The 21,761-nt window shown below is 45.7% G+C and overlaps 2 protein-coding genes across 3 annotated transcripts in view; both read left to right on the forward strand.

Moving 5' to 3' along the window:
* Positions 1 to 1,294, forward strand: part of LOC117711294 (multidrug and toxin extrusion protein 1) — a 34,929-nt gene extending 33,635 nt beyond the window's left edge. The window contains exon 17 of the mRNA XM_034506855.2: positions 131 to 1,294. Coding sequence (XP_034362746.1) covers positions 131 to 357 — 227 coding nt within the window. The 3' untranslated portion in view covers positions 358 to 1,294. The remainder of the gene's footprint in view (positions 1 to 130) is intronic.
* Positions 1,295 to 1,759: 465 nt separating this feature from the next.
* LOC117711358 (multidrug and toxin extrusion protein 2) overlaps positions 1,760 to 21,761 on the forward strand; it is a 39,605-nt gene continuing 19,603 nt past the window's right edge. For both annotated transcript variants that reach the window (XM_076936700.1, XM_034506953.2), the window contains exons 1-8: positions 1,760 to 2,066; positions 2,143 to 2,244; positions 5,684 to 5,752; positions 6,754 to 6,902; positions 7,481 to 7,523; positions 14,029 to 14,073; positions 15,243 to 15,340; positions 17,640 to 17,737. In XM_076936700.1, the coding sequence (XP_076792815.1) occupies positions 1,905 to 2,066; positions 2,143 to 2,244; positions 5,684 to 5,752; positions 6,754 to 6,902; positions 7,481 to 7,523; positions 14,029 to 14,073; positions 15,243 to 15,340; positions 17,640 to 17,737 (766 nt within the window). In that variant the 5' untranslated portion in view covers positions 1,760 to 1,904. The remainder of the gene's footprint in view (positions 2,067 to 2,142; positions 2,245 to 5,683; positions 5,753 to 6,753; positions 6,903 to 7,480; positions 7,524 to 14,028; positions 14,074 to 15,242; positions 15,341 to 17,639; positions 17,738 to 21,761) is intronic.

Genomic DNA, 21,761 nt, shown 5'->3' on the forward strand with positions numbered 1-21,761 from the left:
TTATCTATCATAACAACTGTTTCTCAAATCAACTTTCTCCTAGCAATAATCAAGAATAATAACCACCATTTGTACATATGAAAATAAAAATCCTTCCAAGCTGCTCACTGAGACCTTTTGTTCCCCACAGTGGGTCCTCAGAGCCATGGAGAAATTATGATGATGGATCTTGAAAAAAAAGATGAGACTCAGTTGGACCAGCCAGAGAACCAGCAACAACCTTTGCCTGCCCATCCAAAGGACAGCAATAAACTGTCTGGGAAACAGCTGGCCCTACGGCGAGGGCTCTTGCTCCTAGGGGTAGTCTTAGTCTTGGTGGGTGGGATTTTAGTAAGAATCTATATCAGAATTGAATAATGTGGGAATGTCATTGATCCAGCAATGCAGGTACTCCTCTGTGAAGTTAATGCCTAACGAATCCACCCCACATTGAAAACATTAGGGCCGGGGCTACTGCTGAGGCAGGCAGCCAAGTACTCAGCATGCTCAGGACCCTCTAATATGTAAGTGCTCTCTCTCTCTCTGTCTCTCTCTCTCTCTGTGTGTGTAGGAGAGAGAGAGAGAAACACACACACACACACACACACACACACACACACACACACACACACACGATAGAAACAGAGAGACAAAGAGACATAGATGGGAGAGACAGAGAGAGGACACGATCTGTGAGTGGACAATGCATACAATATACTTAACTACCAAATACCGGTGTTTGAAACATTGTACCAACTAGAATGTTGATTTTTCATCCCTGAGATTGCAGGGCCACCTGGAGGCTGTAGCTCACTGCCAGTGTCCCGTGTCTTCAAAAGGATAGTGTCACACACTGTGAACCCAGGAAAAGTTTCCATTTCAAAAACAGTCTCTACTAAGTGCATGCCACGTTTGCACCCAACTGTAAAGTTGAGCCCTTGGAAAGTGAATCACTGTAAGTCTGGGACCACATGCAGTTTTGAACATACAGACAATTCACAGAGCTGGCGGTGGCTGGTCATTTTAGCTAACAGAATTCAACTGTGCCCATGGGTATTATGAACTGAGTATTCAAAAACATTGTTTTTCAAATAAAGAATAAGGTAAACACCATATTGTGATCTAAGACAATGTGGGGGAGATGATGGTGGAGTATTAATTCATCCACCACTGTCAGAGGTGCACTGCCGTGTACTGTCTTCATTCGGGTGGAATTCCTATTTCTTCTGCCTATTGTTTTCTAATAAGATACAAACGTATATCTGAACTGCTTTCATATTCTTACTGTGACTTCTATTAAATCCATTTTATGATATGTCTCTGGGTTGTAGATTATTATTCTGTGAGCAAACAGTGTTTATAAATAAATCATCAGAGGAAGGGGTGCAGGCAGGGGAGGTCCCTGGAGCTGTGAAGGTGTGAAAACCCAGAGTGACAATCCCCCTACTGGTGGCCAGAGGACAAAGCTTTAACGAAGTCGAAGTCCAATTCTTCCAGCCCCTGAAGGGTTAATTAAGTACACACGGATAATTCAGCAAACGTTCAAAGATCAGAAAATGAACACAATTTGGAAAGTTAGCCACTGTGAATATAAAACAGTTCAATTTATTTTTTTCTTTTGGCGGTTGGTGCTGGAACTCGGTGTCTGCTACGGGCAGGCATTCCTCACTGAGCCAGACCAGCAGCCCTCCAAGAGTGGGGCTCACCATCCCTCGGAGCTTAATTCTTGTTGGGTCTGAAAGATGACATTTTCCAGCCACCCAACCGAGGCTTTTGCCACGCGCTGCGCTCGGTGACGGTTGGATTTGGACGCGGCGCCCGGGGCGGGGTGGCGCGTGGGGCGGTTCCCGCACGGCTCCCTGCACTCCACAGTGGCTACTCCGCTCTCGGCTCCACGTGCGGATCGCACCATCTGAGCCTGTACCATGGAGCCAGCCGAGGACAGCCTGGGCGCCGCCATCCAGCCCCCGGAGCCGGTCCGCGCTCCACAGGGGCGCAGCCTGCGGATCCTGCTGGGCCTGCGAGGAGCGCTGTCCCACGACGTGCGGCAGGAGGCAGCCGCGCTGGCGGCGCTCGCGGGCCCGGTGGTGAGTCGGACTCCAAGCAGCGGGCGCGGGGCGACCTCAGGCGGCCCGAGGGTGACCGCCTTTCCGCTCCTTGCAGTTCCTGGCGCAGCTGATGATCTTTCTCATCAGCATTGTCAGTTCCATCTTCTGCGGACACCTGGGCAAAGTCGAGCTGGACGCCGTGACACTCGCTGTTTCCGTAGGTGCTAACTGTTTCAGCTGATGATGTGGTAAAGCCTCAGGAGTAAAGTTTTAATGTGTTTTTATTTGTATAGTTCTGGAAATGACCTCAGCGCCATGTGTATGCTCCATACACCCACAACCCAAGCCTCAGAATTAGAGCATCATGCAACCATGCTCTTCAGATTTGGGAAGAGAGCGAGTTCAGAGAAAATCCCCCCCCCCCCCCGCGTCCCCCTCCGTCCAGACAGGAAAGGAGTGTCCCAAGGAGATCACATGGTGCACAGCTCCCCTAAACGCATTGCGTGTCCCCTCTTCTGAAACCAAACCACCAAAGCTACCAGTTACACAGTTCATGACGACTGCACTGTTTCTCTTGTAAAGTGTGTTCCTTCCGCGTGGCTTGAAATCACGCGTCCTTAGAAGTCTCCCTCTGAAAAAAAAAAAAAAAAAGAAGAAGAAGAAGTCTCTCTCCATCTGCTAGTAAGGTAGTGGAAAGCTGCTTCGCTCACTCGCATTTGATCTGTACTTTCAGACAGGAGTCAGGAGAGAAATTCCTCCGGGTGAGGTGATGGTGACTGGGTCCTCTGCTTTTTCCGAAAATGTCCTTTCTACCCACTAGGATGTTGGAATGCCCTGTACAACATTGGAGGTCCAAAGTTTCTCATTCAGCGTCCTAGTGGAGAGTACCTGGCTATGAGGGGGTCTCAGTTTATACATAGGGCTATTATTGTACTGGCAGAATTTCTCTCTCTCTCTCTCTCTCTCTCTCTCTCTCTCTCTCTCTCTCTCTCTCTCTCTCTCTCTCTCTCTCTCTCTCTGCTGTTGTTGTTGTTGTTTGGCAATTTCCCTTCCTTTTCCTGCTATGTCTCTAGAGTGTCAATGTAAAAACAACAGGTATAAATGCGACCCACGATGAGATGGGAGGCTCAGCGGTGGTTCGTGGGAGCACCACTGTGTTCCACAGGCAGGGCTCTCTGCAGATAAGGTCCTGGACAGCGAGAGCTACTGTCAGCCCTTTACAAATGGGTCAAGGAGATATGTTGCTTTTAATGAATGTTAACTTGTAACTAATTGCTGGGAAGGCAGCGGACTCAGTGACACCACAGTTAGATATGTTAAGTTTTATAAATTTTGTTTTTGAAACAGGGTTTTTTGCTCAGTGGTTTAGGCTGGCTTTGAAGTTTCAATATTCTTGCCTCAGTTGGAATTACAGGCCTAGTCATTTCTGTCTCATCTTTTTGTTGTAATGTTGGTAAGAGAGAGCTCCGACTGAGCTCTGTCCGGTGGAAGCTTGAACAAACCTGAGCTATAGAGGGTGACGGATACTCTAAGTCAACAGAAGGCAGTTAGTTAGAATGACAACAACAACAACTACAAACAGCAGAACAAAGACACTCTCATGTGTCAAATAAAGTGGGGCAGTAGTGGTATACACCTTTAGTCCCAACACTTGGAGGGAGGCAGGGAGGCAGGACTCTGAGTTCAAGACCAACCTGGTCTACAGAGCAAGTTCCAGGACAGCCAAAGCAACACAGAGAAACCCTGTTTTGAAAAATTAAAACATTTTTGTTTGTTGTCTGAGACATGTTTTTTTTGTTTTGTTTTGTTTTGTTTTGTTTTGTTTTCTGTGTAGCCCTGGCTGTCCTGGAACTCTCTGTGGAGACCAGGCTGGCTTTGAACCCAGAGATCCACCTGTTTCTGCCTCCCGATGAGTACTGGGACTAAAAGCATATATCACCACTTTTTATAAAGTGAGGCACTGCCCCTTTCCTTTTCCTAGATTGGTTTAATCATGGTGTGTGCCTCACATCTGGGCCTTCCTGTGCCATGTACCCTCTGGGTTTCATGTCTGGTGGGGTAAGTTTAAGACTCCACATGTGGCCTGCTATTACCTTCCTAAGGATGTAGGTTCCTAGGTCCGTTGTTAGTATCTCAATGCATTGCTGGGGCCCAGAAGTTTATAGGGAAAAGGTTTCTTTAGCTCACACTTAAGGACATTTAAGAGCCCAGCACCAGCTTCTGCTGAGATCCAGAGGGGCCCCTCCAGCTTCATCATCACATGCAAATGGCACCATGGCTTCTGGTAGGAGCAAGCAGTCACACAGTGAGGCTGAAGGCAACAGCAGTTTGGGCACCTGGCTTCTTCTCCGTACAGTTTGATCTCATAGGGAAAAAATTAGGTCCTGGGATCTCACAGAGCCAAGCCTGACCTCAGACTTGTCATGTAGTAGGGTAGCCCTGAGCAGCTCTTCCTGCCTTCACCTTTCCAGGGCTGGGGTTACAGGCATGTGTCACCATGCCCAGTATATGCAGTGCTGGCTTGGTGCATTCTAGACAAGCACTCTACCTGCTGAGCCCCATGAGAACTGTATTAGCCCCATCTCAGGCTAGCATCCCAGTGACCTAATCACCCTTCACTAAATGTCACTTCTTGAAGGCCCCACTACCTCTCAGCTACACCACACCGAGGACCAGGCTTTCAGCACAATAACCTTTGGAGGCCACATTTCATCAGCCAAACACTGGGTCAGAGGGCAGATCATTTACCTGGAGTTGACATCAGCTGCTATGTGTGACACCCAGGGTGAAGAAGGACACTGTATTTCCCCTCTTAGCACACTTGCCCCACCCCCTGACCTGTGGGCTAATCCCTGGGTAGTTGGGGAGTGACAAAATCTACTTGAGAGGATGGCACAAGCCAGCTCCTTACTAGACTACTAAAACCTGAGGTAAGACCTTCCAGTTTGGGATCACACCAAGTAACCTAGGTAACGAAAATATAATAAGTTTCTGTCACTCAGACTTCACCTAAAATGTGAAACTATAACCCAATGTACATGTAACTTTGGATAGTGCCCGGTCATAACATCTACACATGAAGAACCTGGCACATAGTATATGTTAAATAAACATTGAATGTTGTTTGTGTGTATGCATGTGTTTTGCATTCTTAGTCCAGAGGAGGAAGGGAGTGTCTTGCTCTCTCCCTCTCCACCTTACTCTTTTGAGGCAGAGTCTCTTATCAAACGTGGAACAGTGGGCTTTAGGCTTTCTCTGGTTGACCTAAGGTGGCTGCGGCCTAGATTAGAAAAGGCATTTTGGTTTGATAGTCTGAAAGGATCCACATGGCCATCTGAACCACGGAGACTGGGCATTCCTATGGGTGTACAAGCTCTTTGAAACGGGGGTGCTGAGCTGGGTATCATGCACAAGCCTTTAATCCTAGTACTCAGGTGGCAGAGGCAGGCCGATCTCTGTGAGTTCAGGGCCAGCTTGATCTACATAGAGAGTTCTGGGACAACCAGGGCTACATAGTAAGACCTTATCTCAAACAACAACAACAACAAACAAGAAACAAACCAACCAGAAGAACAGGAGCGTCGGAGGTTCTTTGGCTCTGAGCAGTGCTGTCTGCCACATTTGGCCCGTTTTGTTTTGTCTTGTTTTCCTTGCAGGTTGTGAATGTCACTGGCATTTCAGTAGGGACTGGCTTAGCCTCAGCTTGTGACACACTGATGTCTCAGGTGAGAACCCCATTGCCCACAAGGGTCCTTGGCAGTTGCCTAGGGAACTGCACCCTGCGGTTTGGTGGGGGTGGCCCTTTAAGTGTGGACACAGAACAAGACTCAGCTGACTTAGCTGTGACTCTCACAGTGGACAAGAAGGCCGCATGCCAATGGCCGCACGGCAGTGAGCCATGCAGTGGGGAAAGTAGCAAACACACCCTAGGTGGCGCCACATTCCTTTGGGTGTTTGTTTGTTTGTTTGTTTGTTTGTTTTTTTCCCCAACAGTTTAAAGCAGAGGAACTTATTATCAGCCTGACTTATTATCTGTTTGGGATCTTTCTGTCTCCTTAGAGTTTCTGTTTACATGTCATTTAGCCCAAGGGCCTCCACTCTCATTGTTTGGGTTTGACCTGGTCCTGTCCACTGACTGGGCCAGGTGCAGAAGCACAGACAGATCAATGGCTCCTCTTGTGTTTTGTGGACAGTTCTGCTCACCTGGCCTACACAGGGCCTGAGTTTTCCTCGTCCCTCCCTGTGAGCTCCCCTGTAAGTGGCTTTGCACTCCCGGTCCTGGACTAGACTCAGTTCCCATCAGCACCCTTTCCATCGCTGCCTAGCCCACTGGGCTTAGCCTTTGCTAGGTCTCCTTGGGGCTTCTGCAAGAAAACAGCCAGGTGAACACAAAGTCATCCTTAACTGTTAGGTGACCTCAGCACTGTGGGTGTCTCTCTTCATCAAGACCCCCGTCTGTGCACAGTCTCTTCCCAAAGCTCCACTCTGCTCCTCTGTACTCCGTGTGCACAGCCTCAGTTCGCAAGAGCAGGGAACAATTGTCCTAGAACACATAGGATGCTGCAGGGTCAGCTGGCTGGCTGGGGTCTGGCAGCCATATTCCCCCACCTCGGACCTGCCCTCACCCCTTGGGCAGGGCAGCAGGGAACACACTCCCAGGGCGGCAGGGCCTGCTGGAAATGTGAAGCCTTGGCTACCACGTTCACAGAAACATTGTTTTTCCAAGTCCTTTGGAGGCAAGAACTTGAAGCGCGTGGGGGTCATACTCCAAAGGGGCGTCCTCATCCTGCTGCTCTGCTGCTTCCCTTGCTGGGCCATCTTCCTCAACACCGAGCGTCTGCTGCTGTTCCTAAGGCAGGACCCGGAAGTCGCCAGGTGAGCACCAGCTCAGAGTCCCCAGTGAGCCTTAAGTGGCTGGCGCTCTCAGCTGATAAAGCGCTTGGGACCAGATGCTGTGATTGTGGCCACAGAGTGACAGGCACAGGGCCAAGGCAGTACACAACAATGCACCGGGCTACCTTGGTCCATCATCCTTCCACACTGTTCTCTGGACGGGGAGTCCGATGCACAGTTGTCTTCACTGCTGCGTTTAGGATAGGTAGGGTTCAACTTAACACTCTGGTGGGATTTCTGCTCCTGAGCTTGATGCTTCCCCACCCGACCCCCAAAGGTTTCTGCATCACATTGTGCTCAGCTTGTAGCTCGGTTTCCGGTCGAGGGCGTGGTCTCTCCTTCCACACTGGAAAGTCTCTGCTGCCCCTTCCCCGTGCTTAAGTAATCACTTAACAGCCCTGGATACTGCTGATGCAAATTACTGCAGGAAACCAGTTTGACTCAGTATCTCCCACATAGGGGTTCAGTTTTAACTTTTAGAAGATACCCTGAGCTGGACCAGAAGGTAGGGTGACCAGAAACCACTTCACTGTCGGCTGAAAGCTGTCTTGTTGTTCCAGGCTAGCCCAGGTTTATGTGATGATTTGCATCCCTGCTCTTCCTGTAAGTCTCACAGCTGCTGTGTTTCATTATTAGTGTACGGTCATAGAAATAATACTATTAATAAGTAATGATTTCCATTGAGCCATTTTCATATGTGTATAATGCCCTTAGATGGTACCCAGTTTCCACTTTTCTTCTTCCCCCTGCCCCCAGTTCCCATGACCCTTCTCAACTTCCTCTGTTCTAACCCTCCCTCTCATGTCTACATATGAGAGAAAAATATGTAATAGTTGTTCTTCTGAGTCTGGCTTTTCACTGAAACAAGGAGCACAAGTTTATTCACTTCCCTAAAGATGACATAATTTTAATCTTAATGATGGAATAGTATTCCATTGTTTTATGCAAGCTGCATTTTCTTTATCCATTTGGCTACCAAAGCTGATTCCATATTGTGTGATGATTACTCTCAAATGTCAACTTAGTGAGGTCTAGAACTGCTCTGGAGCCCAGCCTCAGGAACGACTTTGGAGAATTATCTTTATTAGGTTGATTCGAAAGCCTACCCACTATGGGCGGCACCATTCCTTGGGCTTTGTTCTGAGATTGCACAGATGGGAGAAAGCCAGCTGAACACAAGTTCTCATCTCTCTCTGCTTCTGGACTGTGGATGCAACGAGACCTCAGGCTGCTGCTGCCGTGATCTGTGCCCCTAAACTGTGAGCCAAAATGAACCATTTACCCTTTACATCACCTAAATTACATTTTATTTATTCTGCGTATGTGATGTACTCTCATGCCATGACACATGTGTGGAGGTCAGAAGACAACATGTGAAAAATCAGTTTTCGCCTCCCACCGTATGGGTCCTGGAGATGGAACTTAGGTTGTCTAGCTCAGTTGCAAACATCTTTACCCACTGGGACATCTTATCAGAACTTACACTGCAATCATCACAGTAACTTATCGCAGCAACAGGGAACCGACTGGGACCACGGCTGGTTGTGTGCTGCAGTAATTAATACAACAATGCTCGTGTACATACACATGAGCGGTGCAGGGAAAGCCGTGCAGTAGCTCTGGTTTGAAATCTTTGAGAAATGTCCAGACTGGTTTCCAGCTTGGCTGTACCGATTTACTTTCCCATGGATCTTGTGTGAAGGTTCTTTCCCCTCCATTCTCTCCAGCACTTGTTATAGTTCTGATAAAAGCCATCCTGATTTGGTTGAGATGGAATCTGATTTCCATTCTCTTGATAGCCAAGGGCATTGGACATCTAAGTTTGTGGGCCCCTTTTCTTGAAGCTTGTCTATTTGGTTCTTTTGCCCAGTTTGTAAATTGGTTTGTTATTCTTGTTTCTCTGTATGCTCTGGCTATTTAATCCTCGTGTAGTTAGGAGCCAGCAAACACTCCAAAATCCAAAATTCAAATTTTGAATCCAAAATCCAGTGTTGGATTCCTCCAACACTGTTCTTTTCGCTCAGGACTGCTTTCTTCCCTTAGGTGGGCCACTTCTTTATTTTATTGTTTCTTTTTCTTGGGCTTTGGGGTTCTATTCTAGAAAGTTCTTGCCTATGCCTTTACCTCGAGGTACTTTCCAAGTGTTTTCCTCTAGTAGTTGTAGATTTTCTGGGTTTTGGCCCATTTTGAGTTGATTTTCATACAGAGAGAAAGAGGTGAGGATGGTGGGGGGGGGGAGAGTTGACTCTTGGTCTTTTATAGTTCTGTGTAAAGGGAAATATTAAAAAAGGATGGCCACTGCTGGCTCCCAGCTCTGCCACCATGTTCCCACACTAGAGTCTGGCACCGGCTTGGCCAGCTCCATGGCCTCCACAGCTCTAGGCATGGCCCCTGGGCCAACTCTGCTACCCCCACGGTGCTCGGCTTAACCCCAGTCAATAACCACCATCCTCAAGGTAGATATTACAATACCCAGTGCCTGGTAGAAATAATGCTTAAAGTTAACCAATGAATCTATATATCAGCAAATACTCAAATCACAAGATGCACACACAATTTAGAAGGTTATCCCAATATTCTTAGCCTTTAGAATTCATATCTACAAATTTACTTGATGCCACACAGGTCCACGTCTGCAGCCATTTTGCCTCCCTCGCTCTCCCTGCATCTCTCTGCCACCCTTAGCTCCGCCTCCTTTTTTTTTTTTTTTTTTTTTTTTTCCATTCACAAGCCTCCTACTACAAATAGATTGGTCAGGGAAATTTCTGCCACAGTTCTGTGGTCCAGTTTTGCTAGGACCACTCATTTGAAGGTGTGTTTCCTTTAACATGTTTCTGGTTTATTTGTTACAAGTCAGCATCTGTGTGGGCTGACTTCTAGGTCCTCCTCTCTATTGATCTGTTTGGGGTCAGTACCTGCCATCTCTGTCACTATGGCTCTGTAGTGTAAATTGTAGTCAGATACTGTGATTCCTCCAACACTGTTCTTTTCGCTCAGGATTGCTTTGGACAGTCAGTGTTTTAGAGGTGTTAGCCTATTTCCGTGGAAAATGTTATTGGGATTTAATGGGGATTACATTGAATATTTAGATAATCATAATACAATATTTTACCAATATTGATTCTGTCAATGTGTGAACATGGGAGACCTCTCCATTTTCTAGTGTCTCCTTCCTGTTCTTTCTTGAGAGCTTTAATTCTGGAGGCCTTTCACCTCCTTCATGCCCATTGGCATTTACTTATTATTCATTGGTATTGTAAGTGGAATGGTCTTGATTTCTTTGTTGGTGAGTACACTGGTGTCATGGAAGAAAGTTATTGATCTTGTGTCCTGCTATTTTGTAGAAATTATTTAACAAACCTAAGAGTTTTCTAGTGTAGCTTTGGAGCCCTTTAAGTATAGGGTAGTATTGTCTGCAAATAGGGATAATTTGACTTTTTGTTTTCCTTTTTCCATTCGCTTGCCTTGTTGCTCTTGCTAAGAATTCAAGGGCTACGTTGACTCAAAATGGTAAGGGTAGGTATCTTTGTCTTGTAGAGAAAATGCTGTTTGTAATATGATAGGTTTGCACCTATTGTTTGTTTGCATTTATGTACATCAAGAAAAGAGGTTAATAGTTTGTTGCTGTGCCCTTACTTGGCTTTGTAGGATGGCTTTGTGAGTGTTCCTTCTATTTCTATTTTATGGGACATTTAAGGCACTTCTGAAGGCTCTTCTTAAGATCTGATAGACTCAGCATTGAATCCCGTTGGTCCTCTCCTTTCTCTTTTACTGGGGGAGCTGTCTCAGTCTCACTGCTGATAACCAGATGTTTGTACCGCTTGATTCAGCTTTGGTAGTTCAAGTGTGTCAAGAAAGTTACTCATTTCTTCTAGGCCTTCTAATTTATTGGGATGTCATTTTTAAGGCATGACCTAATGATTCCCTGTTTGCCTCTCATTGCTTTGGGCCTTCTTTCTCCCTTTTGGTTGGTTCAGCCTTAAAGCCCACCAATCTTGTCTGTTTTCTTAAAGAAAACAGACTCTGTCTCATGGATTCTCTGTGCTCTTTAATCTCCATCTTATTCATCTCAGAGCTGGTCTTTGCCGTGTCTTTTCTTCTGCTGATTTGGGTTCGGAGTATTATAGTGCTTCTAAGACCCTGAGTGGGTTCTCCTTTATTGAGAGGTCTGGTTTTTTTTTTTTTTTTTCATAGGCAATTATCGCTATCAACACTGATCAAGCAAAGGCTTAAATATAAAGACATGGACAAGCCAAAAAAAAAAAAAAAAAAAAGTATTTATGGGGAATGGGGGTGAGGGTGCAAGAAAATTTAAGGAGAAAACCAGAGAAAGAAAAGGGAGGAGAAGGCCTGTGGGATGGACATCTGAGAGATAAAAGTGAGGGAAGGCCAAATCTGACTAACGCCACTGAAACAACAGAATATAAAATCCAACACAGGAGAGCAAGCAAGCAAACTGCATCATGAGGAGGAGGCTGGTTTTTCCTGCTCCTAGGGCTGCAGGGGGCGGGGCGGGGGAGGAGCAGGGCTTGGCTATGCTCAGGACTGGTGCCCTGGGATCCAGGTCCTGAGTCCTTCCCACAAGGACAAAGCTGACTAGATTCTGAGTGGCTCCTTGGACACTGGGCTCCCAGTGTGAGGCAGCAGCTGGTCAGAGATGCGATCACACTGAGCTGAACCCATACCTGTGTCTCAGTGGTGTACAGAGCAGGTGGCCAGTGAGGAATCCCAGCTGTCTGCCCCTACCCAGACACTGGGTCAGGGCTACTTGGGTGATGGGGGCCTGGTGCATAGATCCATGTCCATAATATCCCTGAGGGTCACGCTTATACTCAGGCCCTTGCACTGGGGCTCTGGGACTGAACTTCCTGCCTTCTGGGGACTGGCCTGGCTCCTGTACACCTGAAGTTGGGAGGCTTATTGGGAAGATTGAGCTACAGGCCATTGCTTCTGTCTTGAAGCAGCTCAAGGTTCAAGATTTCTGTCTTCCAATACCTAGTACTTATCACAGTGCTGTTCCTCATTGCTTATGTCATGGTGCCTCTCTTTTCTTTTCTTTATCAAAACTGTCTTGCTATATAGCCTTGGCAGACTCAAAATTCTCTAATCTTCAATTTCTGAATACAGTGTCACAGACAGAGGGCCACCCTGTCCAGGACAGGGTTACTTTTGTTTGCATCCGCAGAATACTTCACGCCCCCTCTGACGTTTGCAGCTGGGGATTTGCCACGTAGAACCTGCTCTTTTCTGCTCTTCAGGAAGTAAATCTTTCAACTGCTCATCCTGGCATTTCTTTAGGATGAATCTTCTTTTCTGGATTTTGATGTCACATAATCAGAAAGGAAGTATCCTAAAAAACAAACAAACAAACAAACAAACAAACAAAAACCAGTACAGAACAGACAACAATAGCAGAGAGGACCCGGCAGTGACTTCACACAAAGCCTCCCAGTCCTTGACAAGGGCGTCAGAACACACACTGGAGAGAGGCGAGTGGTTGGAGAAAAGCGACTCTCCACATGCAGAAGAATCAAAGTAGATCTGCACCTCTCATCCAGCATTGAAGTCACTGGGGAACAGATCACAGACCTTAAGTATAATGGAGAACTGAGAGCGCCCGGGGAAAACCTGGAGAGCCAGGCACAGGTCAGGGCTCCCTCTGAGAAGGCAGACAACAACACAGGAAGTAATCCTAAAGTCTTCTCATGGCAAAGGAAACGGTCAGCAGTAGAGGAACCAATCCTGGCCAGTTATACATCCCACATGGGATAAATATTTAGAATATACAAGGAACACCGACATTTAAATGGTAATGGGTTGGATAAAAGAGAAAATAAGTGTCCAATAAATATTTGAAAAAAGTATTTGATTGTCTTTATCTAACAGAGAAGCACATATTAAAAGTGCCTTGACATTCCATGTGAGCCCAGGGAGACTAGATCTTATCAAGAAAACTAGTGAGGCCAAGTGCTGGCCAGGAGGTGGGTGTGTAAACTGCTCTGGTAACCATGGAGATCAACATAGAGGTTCCTCAAAAAACAAAATATATATTTACTCCATGGCCCACTGTGCCACTTGTGGCTATATAACTGAAGGACACCCGCATGCCATGGACATGCCTGTAGATCTGTTTCTTTGCTGCCAGGGCGTGGCATGAGGCTGGATGTCCATCAACAGATGGATGGATAAAAAGGTGTGCCATTTCATTTCGCCGTAAAGAAAAGTGGGGTGCTTGCCAGTAAACACGATCTGAGTTCAATCCTCAGGGACACGCATGGTGGAAGAGAATTAATTCCTGCCAAATTGTTCTTTGACCTCCACATGTGTGCGCTATGGCACATGCATACACATATATACACACTAGTAAAAATAAATATAAATATAAAAAAGAAGAGAAAATGAATAGAACTGGAGACCACTGGATAAAGTAAAGTGAGCCAGACTCAGAGAAACAAATATTGTATCTTTTCTCTATTATGCAGAATGGTTTAAATATCTCTCTGTGTGTATGTATGTATATATGTATATATATGTACATGTATATGTTTATATATTTGCATAAAGTGTTTGTGTGTGTATGTAACACAAAAGTAGAAAGGGAATTATGGGAGGAGAGGGAAGTGTCTATACAGAGGGAAGACAGCATGACAGGGCGGTGCAGTACATATCATCAAAACAGAAGGTGAAGCAATGGAAGGATGGGGACCAATAGGAAAGACAGTAGAGCTCAGGGGACAGTGATGGGAGAATAAGGACAAAGTGCAATTTTACATACGTACATATATGTGTATATATAAACAATCTATATGTATATATGAATATATATGTATGTGTATCTATGTCTATATCAAGTGCCAAATGAAGCTCTTTGGGGGGGGCAGCATATAGGCCAAAAACTTAATAAAAATTCTAGAACCTGACATGTATGGAAACTTTATAACGAAACCCACTAATTTTTAAAATGAGCAGTCGATAGAAACTGCAGCGGCATAGCTCTGCAGCAGACATTTGCTGAGTGCAAAGCCCTGGGTTTGATCCACAGAAATGCACAAACAACAACAAAAACAGAAGCCATTTGAGCTCTTGTGTTTTCTGCTTAATCTTCTAGGCGGCGTTCCTTTTCCAGCTGCAGACGCGGTATTTACAGAGCCAGGTATTCTCTTGTATTTTCACGGCGCACTACTGTGGGAAATGTAGACCAGGTGTCTCAAAAATTATTATTTTCTGTAATAATCTGTGCCTTGTTCCCCTGCGATTCACTCCTGTGACTCTCACACACTTTGGAAACATAAGGCCCTGTGGTTGTGTGTACAGAAGAGGTGGCCGTGCTATGGATTCATGACTCAGCCCAGTCTTCCTTATGTCTCTTTGCAGTCTTCACATCCAACCTTTCCCCTACTCTTGGGCTGGCTGCTGGCTTTGCATCAGGCCTGGGGGCCTGACCCCATTATTGATACTGACTGGGAGGGTCTAGAATTACTGCAGCTACACTCGTAAGTGTGGGTAGGACACTGTGTGTGCCATATACAAGGCAGAAGGAGAATTGAAGGAGAGGGCCAGAAATAGATGGATTGAGCCCCTTTCCATGTCCTGTCCCAGGCCACCTATAGACAGCTTGCTAGTCTTTAAATAGAAAACCTAAGCCAGAGTAAATAGTTCTGCCTTAACAGTAGACAACTCTGTTTGATTGCTGGAGAAGTTTAATGTCAGGACTAGTGAGAAGTTTAATCTGAGGACTCGGGAAGTGTAGACAGCATAAATAATAGGAATGAGTGTCGCCAGGCACAATGATTGCATGCCTTTAATTACAACACTATGTGCTCTGTGAGTTCAAGGCTAGCCTGGTCTACATAGAGAGTAGCCAGAGCTACATAGTGAGACTGTGTCTCAAAAAGAACTATGGAAGGAACATCATATACTGTTAGGCAAAGGGCTGGACATTTTTCTACACACTTGTTTCGAAGTGGGCATTTCTGGGTGCTGTGCATGCAAGAAGATTCTCAGCACAGCCCTGAGGAGCGGTGGGGTCTGGACCCCAACACCCCCAAAGCCTGTGTGTTCTTCCTAAGACCACTCCCTCTCCTCCTGGCTGCTGTGATGAGCCAAACACGGCTTTGGAAATGGCCACCACAGGCTTCTGGGTGGCTCGGTAAGAAGCTGTATCAAAGGAGGGGACTCATTTGACTGTCACCATTTCTGGCTTTTCTACCGGCTTCATAGGACTTTACTACGGCCACCTATGTAGCTGTAAGTTTCACTTGGCAACCTAGCCAACTACCTTTTGAAAATGGTAATGTTTTCCTATTTGTTTGGGAATTTTAGGGCATCATTATGCCCCAAGTTATTGTTGGGATCGCAGCAAATGTCGTCAACGCGGGCATGAATGCCTTCTTGCTGTATGTCTTGGACCTCGGAGTGGTGTAAGTGGAAACCCATTCACAACAAAGACTGCTGCGCGCCCTGGGGCTGGGAATGTGCGAGTGAAGCAGGGAGCGTGGACAGGTAAGCAGGCACCTTGCAGTCTGTGCTGCTCCGGTGCTCTGCATGGCAGGTAAGAGCTGGCCCGAGGGCCCACAGGGGAGCAGCTAGCTAGCTCCCGTTGTGGGAGAGGAGGAGTGGAGATTAGGTGGCGAGAGATACACGTTGGAGGAAGCAATGTGTTTGGAGCCCTGTTGGTTCTGACAAGCAAGCTGCTGCCACCTAGAGGCTGAAGTGGGTGACAGGCAGGGGTGGGCAGTGGCCTGAAGGGCTTCTCTCAGGGCCTCTGAGTTCTAAGTGACTGAGCCCAGTTCCTTCTTGAACCGTGATGAGAAGACCCTGTAACAAAAGAAAAAAGTTAGGGGTACCCCGGTGGTGTCCTAATGGCCCTTCCTCACCTAGCCCAGAGCTAGCCTCTGCATATATGGCTGGAGAGTCACACCAGCAAATGAAAACTGAGCCCACTGGTTTCTGTGTTCAGGGGACTGTGTTCATTAGTCAGTGAGTCTTAACTGTGTACTCATAAATATATAACGACAATTACAGAAAAAGAGGCCATGAATTTGAAAGAGATCAGTGTGTGTGTGTGTGTGTGTTCGAGGGGTAGGTTGATGGAAGAAAAGGGAAGGTGGAAATAAAAAATATATAATTAAAAGAAGTTAACATGTTAGAAATCAAGGAGAATAAAAACAAAATAGAGTATAAAATGAGTTACCCCAACTGTTGGGTGTCTTTGCTGTGATTTGTTTGGTTTCCATGCACATGTTAGTGTGGGCTCTGAGTGTCAATGAAACCATGTCAGCCATAATTAAAGAGGAACATGGGTAGGGGTGAAGCTCAGTGGTAGAGAGCTTGCCTGGCGTGCACAGGGCCTGGTTCCCATACTATCTTCTTCATGCCAGAAGGATGGAGGCTGTAACAGCCAGAGTTTCCTGGAAGAAGAGTGTATGTGTTTATATACGTACATACATACATACATGCTCACACACATATACAAAGACACATTACAAAAGGGGAATTCTTAGATGGACTTATATAATAGGAGCTGGGCAGTCTAACAATGGCCATCTACCTGTTGAAGGTGCCTCAGCCATTTCAAACTGGCACTGAAGGCCTGGGAGCTCTCTGTAGGGTCACTGGGGGGTATATCCAATCTGAAAGACTGAGGAATCTTGTTTTAGTCAGTGTTGTGTTGCTGTGATAAGACACTGTGATCAAAGCAACTTGGGAATGAAAGGGTTTATTCTGCTTACACTTCCACATCATATCACAGAAGTCAGGACAGAAGCGATGCAGAGGCCATGGAGAACACTGCCACTAGCTTGCTCAGCCTGCTTACTTACACTTCTTATACCACCCAGGACCACCTGCCCAGGGCTGGCCCTGCCCACAGTGAGTTTGGCCCTTACATCAGTCATTAGTCAAGGAAACCGAGGCAACACCCCACAGGACAGTCTTGGGGACATTCTCTCACTTAAGAATCCCCCTTCTCAGATGTGTGTAGGTTTGTGTCACAATGGCAAAAAGCCAAACAAGAACACAGCTGTGGTCTGATGACAGTGAATGCTAATAGCATCAATACACACTTTTACCTCGAAAGGACTGGGTGCTTGCAGACTCAGGCACGGTTCCTTCCTTTAACTTCTTTGTATCTGGACTACCAGCTTGCTGGATGGTATGGTCTCCCCTCAGTCAGAGCCTCCTATGTCCACTTCTATACCTGCACTGTAGAACCACACAGGTGTTTTGTTTTATTTGGTTGGCTGTGGTTTTGTTTGTTTGTTTGTTTGTTTTTAATCATTTCTAGAAATCTCTTAATTCAGCCAAGTTGACAAACAAGGGCAACTATCACCTGGGCATTGGTCAGAGCAGAGAGGCCCACACCATGGACCCGTGGGTTGACTAGACATCACAGAGGGCCCAGGTTCCCCTATGGAAAGCACCACAGAGACAGAACTTTGGACTTTTCCTAAAAACAAATGCCCAGGATAGTTTTGGAGTGTGGAAAAAGGAGGAGGAAATACAGGGATGGGTTAAAAAGATTCATCTCCATAAAGACTGACAAATCTATTACATATAGATTCAGCCAAAACACAAAAGGAAGACAGTGCAGGCTCTCCAAGCTCACTGACGAACACAAGCTTCTGAGGGTGAAGGCGGGGGGTGGGGCATAGGGGTGTGTGTTCTGTCAGTTCATTTGGAAGGAGACACTCAAACTAGCCATGGCCTTTTCTCCTGCAGAGGGTCGGCCTGGGCCAACACCACCTCCCAGTTCTTCCTGTCTGCCCTGCTTTTCCTCTACGTGTGGTGGAAGCAAATCCACATCCACACTTGGGGAGGTATGTGACACTGGGGCCTGGCGTTGCGCAGGGGAGGTTCACAGACACAGCTCTGGTTTGTGGATTTCTTTCCCCCATAGAAGTTCCAGATTTTTCTTAATCTTTTAGGAAATCTCAAAACACGGAAAATATTCGTTACTGAAAGTAGAAAAGTTACTAGAGACAGTGTGAGATTTTGTGTTTGTGTGATTACCAAAATAGCCCTTTGTCCATGAGACACTGTGCTAGATACTGGGTCTTAAGTTACAGTAATTTTAAATATTTAATGAATTAAAACATATTTAATATTAAGTCCTGTTTCTTGAAAAAAATCATGGTATACAATTTAAGTTAGATTACTGTCATATCAACTTAAGAGAGGAGACCTCTCTCTCACCAACCAGGACCACTGGGCTAAGTAGCCCAGAACCTTTGAGTGGCCACCTTTGAGTGGCTTAACTAGAACCTTTGAGTGGCTTAACTAGAGTGTTGTTTTGTTTTGTTTCTATTTTTTCCAACTTTACTGAGGCAAAGTTGATAAAATTTGTATATATTTAAGATGTGGCGGCGTGGCCGTGTGATTTTTTTATTGTGGTGGTTTGTTAAGCTATTATCCCCACCACTTTTGCGTTTTTTAAGTTTTGAGACAGGGTTTTGCTAGTTGCCCAGGTAGCTTCACCCTCCCTCCCTGGCCTCTTACCTTACTCCCCCAACACCCCATCTCAGCTTTCCGAATAACTGGGATTAGAGGTACACACCTTTGTGATAACCCAATGTGATTATGCCTGTATTGTTGTGTGTGCATGTGTGTGCATGTGTGTACAAATGTGCACATGCACATGTGGCGGCCAGAGGACGACATCCAGTGTCTCCATCAGTTGCTTTCCATCTTATTGAGATCATCTGTCATGAGCCTAAAGCCCCCCAGGTCGGCTACATTGTCTGGCCACCAATCCCCCCAGGGTCTCCCTACCTCTGTCCCCCAATTTTGGGATTGCTGGTGAACATCGCCATGCCTACATGGGTCCTGGGGATCTGAATTTGGGTCCTCCAGCTTGTGGAACAAGCACTTGATTGATGGTTGGATTGATTGGTTGCCATCTGCAGAGCTCATTACAAAGCAGCTGAGTGTTTAGATGGCTTCTTTTCAGAAATGTCTATTTGAGTCCTTTCCCCCTTTTGCTATTGAGTTATATAAGTTATATATTTTGATTTAAACTCCTTATCAGATACATTAGATATTTCCTTCCATTCTGTGGGTTACCCTTTTATTTTAGTTTTATGTTTTTCTTCTTGGTTGCCTTTTCTAATGTTGCCTGTTCTTGCATCTCATGGGCAAAAAGTCATTACCAATCCTGGTACTGTTACGCCCAGGTCTCGGGACCTCCAAGAGATCTCAAAGAATTGCCATATCCGTTGTAAAGATACACAAGAATCCTTTATTTCAAACTTAGGTTTGGACTGCAAGTTGCACAAAGCAAAGTTGCAGCCCCGTGTCTAGGAGTGTAGGGAATATATACAAGCAGGTTACACAGGGGGAGGGAAGCAGCTGATAAGGGAGGCTTTAATGTTTTTACAAACCAGTCGCAGCTGCCTGGGAACTCTAAATTGGCATGATTTCTCTCTAAGGATGTATGGTTTTTGCTTTTCCCAAGGCCATAAGCCACCTGTGTTGGGGAGTGTTTGGCCATCCATCAGAGAGGGTGCCAGCTTCAGGCGGCATGGAGACTGCTGCGCTGTATTTGTTTATCTGTCCTCAAACTGATATCTTCGTTCCCAGGATGTGGGTGCTATTAGAGTGAGGATCTGTGGCCTTTGGCACTGTGTCTTTTTGGGAGGGTCAGGTGGAAGGGGGACTTCTATGTGTGCAGGGCTGAGGGGGAGGAGGAAGCGCTGAGGTGAGCAACAGCCTGCTAGCCTGCTGGGGAAGTGCCAGCCAACACTGGCCATTTCACTCGGCTCCTTCAGTACCATGGCCTCTCCCCCTATGGTTTCTTCTTTGAGATAATAATTCTTGAATCCATTCTGAGTTGCTGTTTGTATATGGTATAATCTTTAAATTTTTAAAACTCTAAATCTTAAAAACCTTATCTAAAATGATCTTACTTGAGCTTGACTTTCACCTTCAGAGACCCAGTGTTATCAACATTACTACTGAAAAGATCGCCTTTCCTGGTTTTGTAGCCTCAGAGCTCTCAGTGAAGATTAGTTGACACACCTGCCATTTTTTTCCCTGTGGTAGTACCATACAGTTTCAGTTTTGATAGCTTTGAAATATGGTTTGAAATCAGGATGTTCCTGTTACTGTTATTTTTCAAGATTGTTGTGGTTCTTCAGGATTGTGTTTCAAGAACTTTTTTTTTCTATTTTTGTGACAAATGCTATTGGAATTTTGACAATGATTGTTAGATAATGTTGGGTACTGTGGACTGTCTTAGGGTTTCTATTGCTGCAATGAAACACCATGACCAAAAAGCAAGTTGGAGAGGAAAGGGTTTAGCTTACACTTCCACATTGCTGTTCATCACCAAAGGAAGTCAGGACAGGAACTCAAAAGGCAGGATCCTGGAGGCAGGAGCTGATGTGGAGGTCATGGAGGGGTGCTCTCCAAGGTTTGCTCAGCCTGCTTCTTAAAGAATCCAAGCCGGCCTGCCCAGGGGTGGCCCCGCCCACAATGGGCTGAGCCCTCCTCTGGTGATCACTAATAGAGAAAATGCTTTACAGCTGGATCTTATGGAGGCATTTTCTCAACTGAGCCTCCCTTCCTCTGTTACTCTATCTTGTGTCAAGTTGACACAAAACCAGCCAGTACTGGGTGTTTTGACAGTCCTGATACCTCAGGTTCAAGACCATGGAGACCTTCCATTTGAGTGTCATCAGTCTCTTGCCCCTGAGCTAAAGCTTCCATTGTAGAGATCACTGGCTTCCTCGCTTAGAAGTGGGATTTATTCTCTCTAATCTTCCTGTCCCCAAGTACTCGTGGCTGAGCAAGGTCTTCTACCTGCTTTCTTTTTCCACTCATGTTTTATTAATGTATAATTTACACAAACAGTGGGTTTCAGCTGGGCAGTGGTGGTTTAATCCTAGCATTCAGGAGACAAAGGCAGATGGATCTCTGAGTTCCAGCCTGGTCTACAGAGCAGGATGGCCAAGGCTACACAGAGAGACCCTGTCTCGAAAAAAAAAAGACTAAAAACTGAGTTTCATTATGAATTTTTAATATTTGTGTGTGTACCTTGTATACCTGTGTATGTATGGTGTGTACTGCGTGTATCGTGTGTACATATGTACTGTGTATACATATTTGCCTGTGTACTGTGTATATGTGTGGGCTGCATGTATGTGTGTACCATGTATACGTGTGTATACATGTACCATGTGTACTGTGTATACTGTGTGCATGCGTAACGTGGATGTGTATACATGTGAACTGTGTATATGCATGTACCATGTATACCATGTGTACTATGTGTGTATATATATGTATCTCTATTCTGTGTGTACCATGTGTAGTTTCCCTCCTGCTGAATTCCCTCCTCCTCCTAGCTAGTCTTAAATTCTTAAAAGTATTTAACATGGAATCTCCAGTTCCATCCATTTCTAGGGCAAACAACATAATTTTGTTGTTCTTTATGGCTGAATAAAGAACATAAGTACACACTCCACTGTGTACCATATTTTCTTTATCATTTTGTCTGTTGTTGGAGAGATCCCATTTATGCTGACCCCATACCATTCTTGTGACTAATGTCATGAGTTTGTGACTAATGTCATGTCATGAGTTTGTAGGTCTCTATTGCATATGATTTCAGGCATAGCCTAGGAATGGTATAGCCAGACCTATGTCATCCTATGTTTAGGTTTTTGGGGTTCTACCACACTGCTTTGCATTTTTCACCAGCAGGATATAAAGTTCTTTTCCCTTGCATTCTTGCTGGCAGTTGGTAGTCGCTTGTTTTCTTGATGATAGCCATTTTGATTGGCATAAGGTAAATCTCTGTGTACTTTTGATTTGTGTTTCCCTGGTGGCTGAGGTTGTCCCAAT

This window comes from Arvicanthis niloticus, chromosome 6 (genome assembly GCF_011762505.2).
Source record: "Arvicanthis niloticus isolate mArvNil1 chromosome 6, mArvNil1.pat.X, whole genome shotgun sequence".
NCBI classification, from domain to species: Eukaryota; Metazoa; Chordata; class Mammalia; order Rodentia; family Muridae; genus Arvicanthis; species Arvicanthis niloticus.